Source organism: Aquarana catesbeiana, linkage group LG03 (genome assembly GCF_042186555.1).
Source record: "Aquarana catesbeiana isolate 2022-GZ linkage group LG03, ASM4218655v1, whole genome shotgun sequence".
NCBI classification, from domain to species: domain Eukaryota; kingdom Metazoa; phylum Chordata; class Amphibia; order Anura; family Ranidae; genus Aquarana; species Aquarana catesbeiana.
This window is the reverse complement of record NC_133326.1, coordinates 723,314,332-723,331,093: the sequence shown is the minus strand read 5'-3', so window position 1 is coordinate 723,331,093 and position 16,762 is coordinate 723,314,332. Positions and strand designations below refer to the sequence as shown.

Here is a 16,762-nt window from a genome sequence, read left to right as displayed (position 1 = left end):
CAGTTCGTTGGCAAGCGTATCTAAAAGACCCACACCAAAGAACAAAGACGATCTCTCCTTGCTCCTCATCAGCTGAGATTTCCAACCCCACTAGACCTTCAGTCCTCTCTGAGACCTGCAGTGAGAGGAATGAAGGTGTAGAATTAGGTGTGTCACAGCCAAGTACTTGTGGGCAATCTGCTTTTGGTACACCGACGTCAGATTGTACCAGGCAAATTTCCCTGCCCCAGCTGCTGCACCGCCGAAAGAAGTTTGCTCCCAGCCATCCACATGCCCAGCGGTTGAATGCTAGCTTGGCAAAATTGCTAGCACTTCAACTGCTGCCTTTTCAGTTGGTAGACTCTTCCCCCTTCCGTGAGTTTGTGGAATGTGCGGTTCCTCAGTGGCAGGTACCCAAACGCCACTTTTTCTCACGGAAGGCGATTCCGGCTCTCTACCGGCATGTGGAAGGCAATGTCCATGCCTCGCTGGACAGGGCGGTCAGCGGTAAGGTGCATATTACCGCTGACTCATGGTCCAGCAGGCATGGACAGGGACGTTACTTAAGTTTCACGGCGCATTGGGTGACTCTGCTGGCAGCTGGGAAGGATGCAGGACAAGGTGCAGTAGTGTTGGAGGTTGTTCCGCCACCACGCCTCCAAAATGCTGATTGTGACACACCTCTCTCCTCCACCCCCTCCTCTTCTTCTTCCTCCATGGCCTCTTCCTCGGAACCAGCGGTGCTCCGTAGGCGTTCAAGGGGCTACGCAAGTACGCAGGCCAAAAGATGCCATGCGGTGCTTGAGCTGGTGTGCTTGGGGGACAGGAGCCACACTGGGGCAGAGGTTCTGTCAGCTCTGCAGGGGCAGGTTCAGAGGTGGTTGACGCCACGCCAACTTAAGGCAGGAATGGTGGTTTGCGACAATGGCACCAACCTCCTCTCTGCCCTCCGACAGGGACAACTGACCCATGTGCCCTGTTTGGCTCACGTCCTTAACTTGGTGGTGCAGCGGTTCTTGGGCAGGTACCCGGGCTTACAGGATGTCCTGAGGCAGGCCAGGAAAGTCTCTGTGCATTTCCGCCGGTCATATAATGCCAGTGCTCGGCTGACGGACCTCCAAAAGGAGTTTAACCTGCCCAAGAACCGCCTAATCTGTGACATGCCCACCAGGTGGAACTCGACGTTGGCCATGCTGCAGCGGCTGCACACGCAGCAGAGGGCCATCAATGAGTACCTGTGCGACTATGGCACCAGGACAGGGTCAGGGGACCTTGGTTTTTTTTCCCCACGCCAGTGGGCCATGATCAGGGATGCATGCACTGTCCTGTCACCATTCGAGGAGGCCACGAGGATGGTGAGCACTGACAGTGCATGCATCAGTGACACTGTCCCCCTTGTCCACCTGTTGGAGCACACGCTGCGTGGAATAATGGACAGGGCACTTGAGGCAGAACAGAGGCAGGAAGAGGAGGACTTCCTTAGCTCTCAAGGCCCCCTTTATCCAGACAGTGTTCCTGCGTGCCCGCCGATCACACAGGAAGAGGACGAGGAGGAGGAGGAGGAGGAGGAGGAAGATTGTGTCAGTATGGAGGTGGAGCCTGGCACTCAGCATCAGCAGTCTTTAAGGGATCAGTCCCAAGGAACACATGGACTTGTACGTGGCTGGGAGGAGGTGGCTGCGGACGTTGTTGTCCTTAGTGACCCAGAGGACTCCGGACCGAATGCCTCAGCAAACCTACGCTGCATGGCCTCCCTGATCCTGCAAAGCCTGCGTAAGGATCCTCGTATTCGTGGTATCAAGGAGAAGGACCAATACTGGCTGGCAACCCTCCTTGATCCACGTTACAAGGGTAAGGTTGCGGACCTTATCTTGCCATCGCAGAGGGAGCAGAGGATGAAACATCTTCGGGAGGCCTTGCAGAAAGGTCTGTGCAACGCGTTCCCAGAGACTGGGAGGTTACAAACTCCTGTTTCTGGACAACGTGTTGCTGAGGCTTCGGTCAGTCAAAGAAGGAGCGGTGGAGAAGGTGGCCGTCTGACCGATGCGTTCAGACAATTTTTTGGTCCGCAGCCCCAAGGTATGATCGGTTCCAGCAACCATCGCCAGCGTCTGTTTTACATGGTGCAGGAATACCTAGGGGCAAGATCAGACTTGGACACCTTTCCCACCGAAAATCCTCTGGGTTACTGGGTCTTGAGGATGGATCACTGGCCAGAGCTTGCACAGTATGCAATTGAGCTACTGGCCTGTCCTGCATCCAGCGTTCTTTCGGAACGCACATTCAGTGCTGCTGGAGGCGTGGTAACCGATCACAGGGTGCGTCTGTCCACCGACTCGGTCGATCGGCTGACCTTCATAAAAATGAATCAGTCTTGGATCACCACCAGCTACCAAGCACCTGATGCAGATGTAACCGAATAATTTTTTTTGAAATCTCAGATCCCTTCAAAGACTGCCTATGCTGATGCTGAGTGACTATCCCTGAGTAATTATCCTCTTCCTCCTCAATCATCACGCTGATAGCTTGTAAGAACATTTTTGGTTCTGGGCGCCACCACCAGTGCCTAAGGCACAATTTTTCAGCCCCTGTTTAACAGGGGCGTGTAATTACAATTTTTGATGCAATACTTTGCAGCAGGGCTTGTTCCTGCGTTTCAACTAGAGTGTCTGTGAGGGGTTGCAGTGTTGTGGCACCAGCACCAGTGCCTAAGACCCAATTTTTCTGCCCCTGTCTAACAGGGGCGTGTAATTACAATTTTTGATGCAATACTTTGCAGCAGGGCTCGTTCCTGCGTTCCAACTAGAGTGTCTGTGAGGGGTTGCAGTGTTGTGGCACCAGCACCAGTGCCTAAGGCCCAATTTTTCTGCCCCTGTCTAACAGGGGCGTGTAATTACAATTTTTGATGCAATACTTTGCAGCAGGGCTCGTTCCTGCGTTCCAACTAGAGTGTCTGTGAGGGGTTGCAGTGTTGTGGCACCAGCACCAGTGCCTAAGGCCTAATTTTTCAGCTCCTGTTCAACAGGGGCATGTAATTACAATTCTTGATCTAATATTTCACAGCAGGGCCCTGTGAGGGCTTACAGTGTTTTGGCCACAGCAACACCTAAGGCCCAAATTTCTGCTGAGTATATAGGGCAGGACCCTACTTTCAAACATCTAACTTACAAACGACTCCTACTTGCAAACGGAAGGAGACAACAGGAAGTGAGATGAAATCTACCCCTAAGGAAGGGAAATTCTCTCCTGTAAGAGTTAATATGGGAAAACAATTTCTCCTTTCCACTGATGCTTTCCAATCCTTGTTCCACAAAAAAACCCAAATTTTCAAAAAACATTTTTCATTGGGACAAAAAAGTGAGGTGAAATCTTCTGAAGAGGAGGAAAGACGCAAAACAAATGTCACAGGGGTGATAACCCTTCCCTATGTTTTCCAAAAAGCTTAGAAAAGATTTTTTGGCTGGAGCTAAACACATTAAAAATGTTCAAAATTACAAACAGATTCTACTTAACAACAAACCTACAGTCCCTGTCTTGTTTGCACCGCCTGAATACTGCTGTTCAGAGTATATAGGGACCTTTCCTTATTTTAATTTGGGTGCGGGGTTCCCCTTAATATCCATACAAGACCCAAAGGGCCTGGTAATGGACTGGGGGGTACCCATGCCGTTTGTCTCACTGATTTTCATCCATATTGCCATGACCCGACATGACATTAAACCCGCAAGCAGTTTTAAATGAGATTTTTTCCTTTAAAAATGACATTTGGTGCAGGGACTGTTCTAAACATGGGAAACACGTGTCACTTTACAGGCATACTATAGACACCCCCCAGGTACGATATTTAAAGGAATATTTCACTTTTTTTTTTTTACTTTAAGCATCATTAAAATCACTGCTCCCGAAAAAACGGCCGTTTTTAAAAGTTTTTTTTGCATTGATACATGTCCCCTGGGGTAGGACCCGGGTCCCCAAACCCTTTTTAGGACAATACCATGCAAATTAGCCTTTAAAATGAGCACTTTTGATTTCGAACGTTCGAGTCCCATAGACGTCAATGGGGTTCTAACGTTCGTGCGAACTTGCAGTCCGTTCGCGGGTTCTGGTGCGAACCGAACCGGGGGGTGTTCGGCTCATCCCTACTGGACAGGTAAGAAGTGTCTGAATACAAAGATATAAATACATACTGTACACATTTGAGCACATTTGGACATTCTGCTATTACCTATCAAGATAATAATAGGATCCCAAAAATTTAAACAGTACCATTGGAAAGTATACAGGCAGGCCCTTGCACTACATGCTTTGGGGAATTCATCCATAAATCTGAGCACTACAGAGATGGGTATAGTGTGTATGGGTTTGGCAAAGTCAGCAGATAGATGATTGAGGATAGAGAATTGAGATCAGCTGACTTAGCAGTTGGGGGAGGGAGGGTTACCAAAAATTTGGGGACACCACAAAAAAAAGCCTCTGGCCCTCTGCCTGAATTTAAATCAAAAATAACATTTCCAAACATTTTAGGGGGTTTTTGGGGTAAAGCACTACTATGGAGCTGATAAAATACATTGTAAAGTGACTACATGAGGTGAATATAGGGCAGGGGACACCATGCTGGGGAGGTTATTGAAGGGCAAATATGTATGAAGGACCTAAAATAATAATTACATAAAAATACAGCATGCATGAGGACAAAGGGGACATTCACAGCATAATACAATCATGGTAATTAGGGAATGAGGAAAGAAATACAATATATTATCAAACATTCAATACAATAAAATGTGATATAAAAGGATAAAAATCTTACCTTCATATACTCCTTCTGTAGGACCTGTATGATGGCAGAACAGGTCTCTGGGATAATGATCCCCAGAGCCTGGGGGGAGATGCCTGTCGAGAACTTGAGGTCCTGCAGGCTTCTCCCTGTGGCCAAATACCGCAAGGTAGCGACCAACCTCTGCTCCGGAGTGATGGCTTGCCTCATGCAGGTATCCTGCCTGCTAATATAGGGGGTCAGCGAAGCCAACAAACGGTGAAACACGGGGTCCGTCATCCTGAGAAAGTTCCTGAAATCATCAGGATTATTCTCACGGATCTCACGGAGCAAAGGCATATGACAGAACTGGTCACGCTGAAGCAACCAATTCTTGGTCCATGAACTCCTCCCCACCCTGTTCATGGACTGGACTTGTGTCAAGGTCAGGACCCCAACACCAAGCCCCCGCACAGCACGAACTCTACGAGGAGTACGCATACGAAACATGGCTAGAAAACGGTCGGCTGCTCAGAAAGGCCTGTGAAGAGCGACCTGAAAACCAGTAACGAACGAACAAGAATACAGTGACTAAAGTCACGCGGAACTTGCTTGCACGCACTGAAGAGCAGATACAAACCCACAAGCACAAACTGAACGGCAGAAAACGATCTGAAAGCCACGAGTCTGAAAAAGCGCGAATCGTCTCTCACCAAACTTTTACTAACACGAGATTAGCAAAAGGAGCCCAAAGGGTGCTGCGCTTGGTTCTGAACCGGCCTTTTCTAGTCTCGTCGTACGTGCTTGACGTCACCGCGTTCTTGGCGATCTGAAATTCCGACAACTTTGTGCGACCGTGTGTAGGCAAAACAAGTTTGAGCCAACATCCGTAGGAAAAAATCCGAGGATTTTGTTGTCGGAATGTCCGATCAATGTCCGACTGTGTGTACGGGGCATTAGTCTGTAGGGTTTAATATTGAGTTGGCCCACCCTTTACAGCTATAACAGCTTCAACTCTTCTGGGAAGGCCATCCACAAGGTTTAGGAGTGTGTCTATGGGAATGTTGGACCATTCTTCCAGAAGTGCATTTGTGAGGTCAGGCACTGATGTTTATTTTATTTTTTATTTATTTATTTCAGTTACTTATATAGCACCGTCAATTTACGCAGCGCTCTACATATACATTGTACATTCATATCAGTCCCTACCCTCAAGGAGCTTACAATCTAAGCTGACTCACATTCATACATATTAGGGACAATTTATACAGGATCCAATTAATCTACCAGCACATCTTTGGAGTGTGGGAGGAAACCGGAGTACCCGGAGGAAACCCACGCAGGCACAGGGAGAACATGCAAACTCCAGGCAGGTAGTGTCGTGGTTGGGATTCGAACCAGCGACCCTTCTTACTGCTAGGCGAAAGTGCTATCCACTACACCACTGTGCCACCCATTGGATGAGAAAGCCTGGCTCGCAGTCTCCCGCTGTCCAGAAGGATTTGGAGTGTGTCTATGGGAATGTTTGACCATTCTTCCAGAGCATTTGTGAGGTCAGGGACTGATGTTGGACAAGAAGGTCTGTTTTGCAGTCTCCACTCTAATTCATCTCAAAGGATTGAGGTCAGGACTTTGTGTAGGCCAGTCAAGTTCCTCCACCCCAAACTCGCTCACCCATGTCTTTATGGACCTTGCTTTGTGCACTGGTGCGCAGTCACATTGGAACAGGAAGGGGCCATCCCCAAACTGTTCCCACAAAGTTGGGAGCATGAAATTGTCCAAAATGTCTTGGTATGCTGACGCCTTAAGAGTTCCCTTCACTGGAACTAAGGGGCCAAGCCCCACCCCTGAAAAACAACCCCACACCATAACCCCCCCGCCACCAAATAATTTGGATCAGTGCACAAAGCAAGGTCCATAAAGACATTGGAGGTTGGGGCCGGGCGCATTGATTAGGGGGCGGCGACCACGCGCCCCTATTGGAGCGGCCGCCACTGCAATCCAGTGCTCCTCATCTCTTTTAGTGGTACAATGAAGACTTGATGGAGGTTATAGTTCCTTCCCAGTATATTAAAAAGTAGAAAGAAAATGTTTTGGCTGGAGTTCTAACCAGGCCACTGGCATGTTTAGGAGGTCAGCACAGGAAAGGAAAATCTACATTCTTCTCTAATTATAGGTTTCCTTTAGGGAAAAAAAAAAACAACTTTCTTATGGATGTCCTTCTGGCTTCATGGTTCAAGTATTACCAATACACCTGAGTAATTAAAAAAAACTCTCCTTATTCTATGAATGAGAAATGATCTCTGAATGGATGATGGGTGGATGATCGTTAGGTCTGCCCCCTCCAGTCATAGTTGGTGTTCCATTCATAGAAGTAGTAGTATATCTTCTATGAATAGATGAATGGAGCAGTTAGGTGGGAAAGGAGGTCATAGTCAATGAGAGCCCTTAATTGTGTTAACACCTACCATGGGGGGCATGAATGGAGGAGGGTTTCACTTAAAAGAAGAGGCATCAGCAGAAGGAACACATCCTACTGACTGTAAGTTATAAAAAATCAAAAATAAACTGAGCCTATGATAAACAAAAACAAAAAATTGCAGCTGCAACCATCAAGTGAGCTATTATCACAAAAATGAAATAGGTGAACAAGTATGTTGCGCTTAAATGAAATAAACAGTAAATAAATAATATAAACAAGTGAGTCCAAAAGTCTGAATGATGTGACACCAACTTCCTCCACCTTGTGCGACCACCGCCAAAAAAATAGGATGTGCTCTTACCAAAGAGCATTGACCACCTATTACGGGGGGGCAACATAGGCTTGTATGTCTGGAAAAACTCCATGTCTGTAAGGAGGATCCGTTCAACAGAAACTTCAAGCCACCACCGGGGAAAACATCAGGTTTCTTTTACTCCAACCGTGACCTCAGGTCATATACCCCAAATGAGAGGCAAATGCCACAATAGTGTAAAACCTTTTTTTACCAGGATGTAATAAAGGTAATGCACTTACATGAAAAGACGATTAAAACAGCATGTACTGGACACAGTGGTTTCAGAGGTAGATTCTCCAAATGCGATGACAGGAAATGATGCTAGACCTTACCAAAGAACGTGGTCAACGCTCTTTGGTAAAGGCACATCCTATTTTTTTGGTGGTGGTCGCACAAGGTGGAGAAAGTTGGTGGCACAGCATTCAAACTTTCACTATTGTATCGCATTTGTGAATCTTGGACTCACTTGTTTATATTATTTATTTACTGTTCAATTCATTTAAGCGCAACATACTTGTTCACCTGATTGTAAGTATTTCAAGAGCAGATGCAGATAACAGGGAACAGGACAAATCACAGAACGCTGTAGATAAGACGGCACTGATCCTGGGTGCTGATCCAGCTTAAATAGCCCATTTGGCACCCTTTTCTGCCCCGAGACGCGCCGCGCACATGTGTGCACGCGTGCGCATATTTGTTGGCATTGCGGACATGCGCATATACGTTCGCACTTTAGCACGCACTAATGCGCCTCTTCTTAAAGATATTCGGGGAACAGGGATTTGTCTTCTGCTATTATTCTGTCTTCTGACAGAGCCTTCCTGACAGCACCCAAACCAAGCCACAGCTCCGTGTGTCCATTCAGTAGGGATGAGCTTCAAGTTCGAGTCGAACTCATGTTCTGGTCTTAAATAACGGAGGGAGGGGCGGTGCCACCCGGTGACCCCGCCCCCTCTAACGCACGGTGACTTGACGGGACTTCCCTGTGACGTCACGGGGAATGCCACAAGGAAATCCCGTCATGTCCCGTGCGTCAGAGGGGGCGGGGTCACCGGGTGGCCCCGCCCCCAATTATTTAAGAACCCTCAGAAGAGGAGACGCGTCACACAGTGGGAGCCTCCCTTCATGTCAGCATGGATGCGGAGCGGCCTGGAAAAGAAGATGAAGAAGAGAAGAAGATGAAGAGAAGAGCGGGAGCCTCCCCCCATGCCATGGGTGCGGAGCGGCCCGAGGAGAAGAAGATAGAAGATGCCGCGGAGGAGATGCTGGACGAGAACACCCGGAGGAAGAACCAGAAGAGCCAGAAGAACCAGAAGAAGAAGAAGAAGATGAAGGAAGATAGAAGAAAGAAGAAGCATTTAAATAAAGGAATTGTCAAAAACTGTCTCTTGTCATTTTTAACATTTTTGACAGGTTTTTAGTGAAATGGTAGGGGTACAAGTACCCCCTTACCATTTCAAACAGGGGAGGCCGGGATCTGGGGGTCCCCTTGTCAAAGGGGGCTTCCAGATTGCGATAAGCCCCCCGCCCGCAGACCCCCACAACCACAGGCCAGGGTTGTGGGGATGAGGCCCTTGTCCAAGGTAACAAGGTGTTTTGGGGGGCTACCCCAAAGCACCCTCCCAATGTTGAAGGCATGTGGCCGGATTTGGTTCAGGAGGGGGGGTGCTCTCTCACCCCCCCCTCTTTTCCTGCGGCCTGCCAGGTTGCGTGCTCGGATAAGGGTCTGGTATGGATTTTTGGAGGGACCCCACGCCGTTTTTTTTTCTTATTTTGGCGCGGGTTTCCCCTTAAAATCCATACCAGACCTGAAGGGCCTGGTATGAAATTTAGGGGGACCCCCACGTCATTTTTTAAAATTTTGGTTGAGGGTTCCCCTGTGGGGAATTCCCATACCGTTTTTATCACTGAACTTTTATGTGTATTGTCGGACCGGCAATGCAATAGCCACGAGTAGTTTTAAATGACTTTTTTCCTTTGAAATGTCATTTTGCTGTCAGACTGTTCTAAACACGGGAAACATGCACCCCTTTACAGGCATACTATAGACACCCCCCAGGTATGAAATTTAAAGGGATATTACAATTTTATTGTTTGACTTTAAGCATTATTAAAATCACTGCTCCTGAAAAAACGGCTGTTTTTAAAACTTTTTTTTGCATTGATCCATGTCCCCTAAGGCAGGACCCAGGTCCCCAAACACTTTTTATGACAATAACTTGCATATAAGCCTTTAAAATTAGCACTTTTGATTATTCATGTTCGTGTCCCATAGACTTTAACGGTGTTCCTGTGTTCGAGCAAACTTTTTTCCTGTTCGCATGTTCTGGTGCGAACCGAACAGGGGGGTGTTTGGCTCATCCCTACCATTCAGACATGGAGCCGTGGCTCAGCACCACCCCCTCTCTCTCCTCATTGGCTGGCTGACTGACTTTGACTGACAGCAGCGGCAGCCAATGGCGCCGCGCTGCTGTCTCAGCCAATGAGGAGGGCAGCCGAGACACTCCTGCAACATCGCTGGACCTCAGGTAAGTATTAGGGGGGCTGCTGCACACAGAAGGTTTTTTATCTTAATGCATAGAATGCACCTTCTGCCTTTACAATCACTGATTTTATTATTAAATTCCTTAAAACCATAGTACCATCGTTAAAATCAAGTCAACAGGATAAACTGGTCACATGAAACAGGTAGCAATTGTAAATCACAAAAAACACTGTACAAAGAAGCATATGAAACCAATGCGTTTCGCAACAAATTGCTTCCTCAGGGTTCACGCTTGATGATGACCAGCTGAGATATATGAAAAACACTCAACACCAGAATATGAATGCAATCTACTCACTGGGGGGAGAACCTCTGGGGGAATCTAGGATGGAAAAGGACCTGGGGGTCCTAGTAGATGATAGGCTCAGCAATGGCATGCAATGCCAAGCTGTTGCTAACAAAGCAAAGAATATTGGCATGCATTACAAGGGGATTAATTCCAGAGATAAAATGATAATTCTCCCGCTCTACAAGACTCTGGTCCGGCCGCACCTAGAGTATGCTGTCCAGTTCTGGGCACCAGTCCTCAGGAAGGATGTACTGGAAATGGAGCAAGTACAAAGAAGGGCAACAAAGCTAATAAAGGGTCTGGAGGATCTTAGTTATGAGGAAAGGTTGCGAGCGTTGAACTTATTCTCTCTGGAGAAGAGACAATTGAGAGGGGATATGATTTCAATTTACAAATACCGTACTGGTGACCCCACAATAGGGATAAAACTTTTCCGCGAAAGGGAATTTAATAAGACACGTGGAAACTCACTAAAATTAGAAGAAAAGAGGTTTAATCTTAAACTACGTAGAGGGTTCTTTAGTGTAAGAGCGGTTGGGAGGTGGAATTCCCTTCCACAGGCGGTGGTCTCAGCGGGGAGCATCGATAATTTCAATAAACTATTAGATAAGCACCTGAACGACCACAACATACAGGGATATACAATGTAATACTGACACATAATCACACACATAGGATGGACTTGATGGACTTGCATTTTTTTTCAACCTCACCTACTATGTAACTATGTAATAGCATATTAAATACATACATAACACAATATATGCAAAAAATTCCTTTGTCAAGTATAAATAATGCAAATAGATATAATTCAGAGGAGAGAATGCAAAAAAAAAAAAAAACACCCAGGAGAAGAGGGGGGCAGAGGGAAATTGGGGGGAGGGGGAATAAGGAAGGAAGGAAGGAAAGAAAGGGGTGAGGGAGACATGAGGGGATACTCCATGGGGGAGACATAAACCAAAAAAGGAAAAGAGCCAATACACGCATCAAAGGGCCAAAAAAGAAGGGTGCTCTTTTATCTAACAACCAAACTTACCTCATCGAAAAAGGAACATAGAACTAGGTTGCCATCCCAAATAGTAATAAGCCACAAAAAAGAAGCCCGCCTCAAAATACCAATACCAAATTTTCCCTCCTTCCCCTGTTCTTCTATACATTTTTGGGATGGTGCCATTGTGGATGTTTCACAGCATAATGCTCTGACCGCACACATACATGTACAACACTAAAGGAAACCTGTCCTAAGAGGAACACGGAGTCGGCTATTTTTGACGTCTCCCTATAAAGTTGTGAGTTTTCAGGCTCTTATGCCCCGTACACACGGTCGGATTTGTGATAGGACCTTGTTGTCGGAAATTTCGACCGTGTGTGGGCTCCATCACACATTTTCCATCAGAATTTCGGACACACAAAGTTTGAGAGCATGCTATAAAATTTTCCGACAACAAAATACGTTGTCAGAAATTCCGATCGTGTGTACACAAATCCGACACACAAAGTGCCACGCATGCTCAGAATAAATTAAGAGACAAAAGCTATTGGCTACTGCCCCGTTTATAGTCCCGACGTACGTGTTTTACGTCACCGCATTCAGAACGATCGGATTTTCCAACAACTTTGTGTGACCGTGTGTATGCAAGACAAGTTTGAGCAAACATCCGTCTGAAAAAATCCATGGATTTTGTTGTCGGAATGTCCGATCAATGTCCGACCATGTGTACAGGGCATTATATGACTCTCTGGCTTTGGTGTTTTGATTCACCAACCTGGGATAAGAATTCATCTAAGGATACCAGTAGGCTAACGTAGAAGCCATCAATCTGATATATTTAGTAGGTCAGCAGTGGCACCCCCTGTGTTTATATTAGGGCAAGTTTACTTAAAAATAATTTTTTTATGGAAATATTTTTTCTTTTTTCAGATTGAATTGGTTTCTAGGCATGATCCTCAGATATAAATGTCATGAGGTTATGTTGGATCACCACACACAGCCAAAACATTGCTATTGTAGAATACATTTCCTCTTTCCTCAATTTTTCAACCTTGACCTTGCTGTCCATTTTCTAAGGCTGACCTCAGGGGTGGCACAAGCCTGGAGATAAGTTGTACCATGTCGTTGTCTCCGGGGGAAGATTACATTTGTGTTGGGGTGTGACGTGTTCTCATCATTTTAGTGGATTTCCTCCTGGTTCCCCAGTTTCCTACCAAAACCCTAAAATATACGGGTAGCCCTACTGTCATGTGACCTAATCAGCCATTGTGTGTATAATTCATCTTATAACAACTTCTATATTTTGTCTTTCTTAAGAATTTTCTACGTGGTATTGCAAACAAACAATTATTTTGGATTGGTGTAACAGAAGTGGATGGAAACTGGAGATGGGTGGATGGAACGCCTTACGACATAACTCCAAAGTAAGACACCGAAACCTCAAATATCAGAATCCTTCTCACATATTTCTAAGATCTGGCAAAATGATCTGACAAGGTGGCACACCGATGGATCCTTGAGCACATTGTTAAGACTTTAATTCACTTCACCCAGTGCTGTACAATATTTTGTCACCCAGAAAACAATAATGTACTGTGACATGGAGTGATTAAACTCAGTGAAGTCCATGCCAGTTTTAAGGGCCTGGTAGCCCACTTTTATGAAAACAGATTAATGTAAAGTCCATAAACTTTCCCAGCACACAGCATAAACGGGCAAAGAAATATCAAGCCACCTGGCTCTTTCTTCAGCAGTACTTCTGCTCTTAGTAATGTGTCCCTCAGACCAACGTCTCTTCAATGCACATATCTTCAAGCCTGTCAATGAACACAGCTCCTCATTAAGGCACACGGCTCCTCTTTAATGCGCCCAGCGATACTGGCTCACACCTGTCTCCTAAGGTGAAGCCCTGTCTCCAAAATGGGAGCACACCTCCCTCCTGGCTGGAGCCCTGAAATATTTTCAGTCCTTCACACATATCCTGCTGGTCTTCAACAAATCCTGGACACTGGGTTGGAGATTTCTTCTCTCCCAAGGCACTTTGAAAACTCCAAATGTTCAGGAATACCAAAATCCCAGGAAAGCTGTAAAAATCTTTTCTCAACTCAAAATCCATACTCCGGAGTCCCGCACTCTGCACATGTGCGAACCCTCTGTCGTTTTTCATCCTCTTTTCCAGTGTCAGGGCCTCGTACTGTCACAGTACATGTTTATTAATAATCTATGAGTCAGTCTTTATGAGCAAACCCTTTTGAGCAGAACATACCAGTGGGGGGGGGCTGGGTAGAGGGACTGACTCTGTAATAAAAGCTTCCAGCGGGGTGTTGCCTCTTCTGATCTATGTACTTGATTTTCACCCTTTTGCCTCTTTGTGTGAGTGAAAGGTGAGTATCCTAAAACCTGTGGATCCTATTGGCAATGCTTTCATATCCTTAAAGTGATACTAAAGTCTCAGTTTTTTTTCTTTAAAAATAACAAACATGTCATACTTACCTGCCCTGTGTAATGTTTTGCACAGAGCAGCTCAGATCCTGCTCTTTACAGGTCCCTGTCAATGCTCCTGGCCCCTCCCTCCTGTCGAGTACCCCCACAAGGAGGCAGACACAGAGGCATGGTTTAGCCCCGCCCCCCTCATTGGCTGACTGACTTTGATTGACAGCAGCAGGAGCCAATTGCATCACACTTCTGTCTCAGCCAATGAGGAGGGAGAGTCCAGGCAGCCAAAACACTACTGCAACATCGCTGGTTCGAGATGGGGCTCAGGTAAGTATTAGGGGGGCTGAGGGAGGCTGCTGCACATAGAAGGCTTTTTATCTTAATTAGGGATGGGCGGAATGCCCCCCGGTTCAGTTTTTTTCTCCCTCCTGAGCCATGCTAGACCACGTGACCTTAACTTGGAGGGAGGAACACCTGGCAAAGCACCGTATCCTCATGTTGATGAAGATAAGGGCCTGTTCCCTATGACCATTGCCAATGGTTGTGGGGGGTCTGTGGGGGAGCTCATCAGAATTTGGATGCCCCTGTTAAAAATATAGGGGCCTACACATACCGCCTTCCCTCATGTTAATGAGTAGGGGGTGCATATTAACTGTGTAACCCATAATTAAAGACACGCAAATAAAAACTAAAAATACCCAAAAAAGAGTCCCTCCTTGTAAATCCATCATCAATCAGGATGGCCTACACCTTGTCAGAATTAAAAACTGGGTTGACCTGATTCACATGGCTATTCCCAATGGTACTGCTTGCTGAATGACATCAGCTATACAAGGGAAGGGGAGGGGAAAGTAGGGACATCATGAACCAAATATGGCCAGTGACAGTTGCTGTTATCCCTGTCCCTTTGCTAATGTAACTGTAGACTCCTACCCATGTGAGTAATGTGCCATAGATGGTTGCTAGGGATGCAGTGGGCACCAGCACTTGCTGCTTCTTCAGGAACCACTGACAGAAGGAAGCTGTTATATATAGAAGCGGTAGAAATACCACTTCTATAGATGATGCTCAGCTCCCAGCGCACAGGGGACCAAACGTTTGGCCATTCTTCCAAACACCCTAACAGCCTAGGTTTAAGACAAACCATTGGCTCATCTCTACTCCTCACATAGCCAATGTAGGAAAGAGATGAGGGAAAGAACTCCTCACATAGACCAATAGGTAAAGGAGTGAAGGGGAAGAACTTTACACATGAAGGACCTGGAGGAGAAAACTCTTCACATATTTAATCAGGGAAAGAGGTGGGAGGAAGAACACATCACATAGCTAGGGACTATGTATGTATGGGGTTGGCCACCACTGATCTAACCTTAGAAGATTGTACCATTAAATTGTATTGTATGGTTTAGTTCTCTTGCAGCCGATCACAGTTGTTGGGGTCACGCCTTTTAAATCTAATTTTATAGCATTTCTGAGGTCCCAGTTCTGCTCAGTTCCTGTATTGGTCTAAAACCCTATTGTCACTTCTGTCCTTCAGGTTCTGGGCGGAGGGACAGCCCGATGATTTTAAGAGTCATGGTCTCGGAGGAGGGGAAGACTGTGCTGCGCTAGAGGATGGATATGACTGGAATGATCGTCACTGTTCTCAAAACATAAAGTACATCTGTGAGAAGAAGATGACCTTCTGATATGGACTGAAGGACACCAGAGGACACCTAATATCTCTATCTACTGTACCTTTGCTGCTCCTCCATCATACTACAGCCATATAGAATCTACTACTGTATAATATAATGCTGCAGGATATGCTGGGACTTGTTGTTCTTCTACATCTCAGAGCATCCAATCTTCAGTTTTCAAGTTGAACTCCAACCTTGTCTTTAGTCTTCCACAGTTGTATAGAGTCCTGTATTTCACCACATGCTGTGAGCTTCTCACAATGTGCATTATGCCCTGTACACACGGTCGGATTTTCCGACGGAAAATGTGCGATCGGAGCTTGTTGTCAGAAATTTTAATTGTAAGTGGGCTCCGTCTGACTTTTTCCATCGGAATTTCCGACACAAAGTTTGAGAGCTGGATATAAAATTTTCCGAAAACAAAATCAGATCATTTAAATTCCAATCGTGTGTAGACAAATCCGACGCACAAAGTGCCACGCATGCTCAGAATAAATTACAAGACGCTATTGACTGCTGGCCCGTTTATAGTCCCGACCTACGTGTTGTACGCCACCGCGTTCTTGACCTTCAGAAATTCCGACAACTTTGTGCGACCGTGTGTATGCAGGACAAGTTTGAGCCAACATCCGTCTGAAAAAATCTGAAGGATTTTGTTGTCGGAATGTGCAACCGTGTGTACAGGGCATAAGAAGCTGCAAAGAGACAGATAGAGCCCCACCTAATTTCTTGGCTGGAAGAGGTCCAGTGTCACCTAGGTCTCTCCTCCCCAGCCTGACTGTCCCTGACCCACCACAAGTCATTCATTGAATTTCAGTTCTTTCAAACATGGAGACTCAGCATCATGTGGGTGTTATCTAGGGTGATCTGCATGTAAACAAGGCACTTTCACCCCCTTCCTGCTCAGGCCAATTTTCAGCTTTCAGCACTGTCACACTTTGAATGACAATTGCACGGTCATAAAACACTGTACCCATATGAACTTTTTATCATTTTTTTCACATAAATAAAGCTTTCTTTTGGTGGTATTTTATCCCCGTTGGATTTTCTACTTTTTGCTAAATAAACAAAAAAAGATGAAAAATTTTGGAAAATTTAGAAAAATAATGTGTTTTTCTTCATTGCTGTGTTAAAACTTTGCAAATAAATAATTGTTCTTCATAAATTTAGGCCAAAATGTATTCTGCTCCATTTCTTTGGTGAAAATAACCCAAATCAGTGTATATTATTTAGTCTATAGGAAAGTTATAGAGTCCACAAACTGTGGCATATATATCTGATAATTGATTAATCCTGATGTACTGACAGCC

General features: G+C 45.8%; 1 protein-coding gene across 2 annotated transcripts in view; it reads left to right on the top strand.

The window, feature by feature from the left end:
* Positions 1 to 16,485, top strand: part of LOC141134939 (C-type lectin domain family 10 member A-like) — a 60,483-nt gene extending 43,998 nt beyond the window's left edge. For both annotated transcript variants that reach the window (XM_073624372.1, XM_073624373.1), the window contains 2 exons: positions 12,655 to 12,761; positions 15,311 to 16,485. In XM_073624372.1, coding sequence (XP_073480473.1) covers positions 12,655 to 12,761; positions 15,311 to 15,461 — 258 coding nt within the window. In that variant the 3' untranslated portion in view covers positions 15,462 to 16,485. The remainder of the gene's footprint in view (positions 1 to 12,654; positions 12,762 to 15,310) is intronic.
* The last annotated feature ends 277 nt before the right edge of the window (positions 16,486 to 16,762 follow it).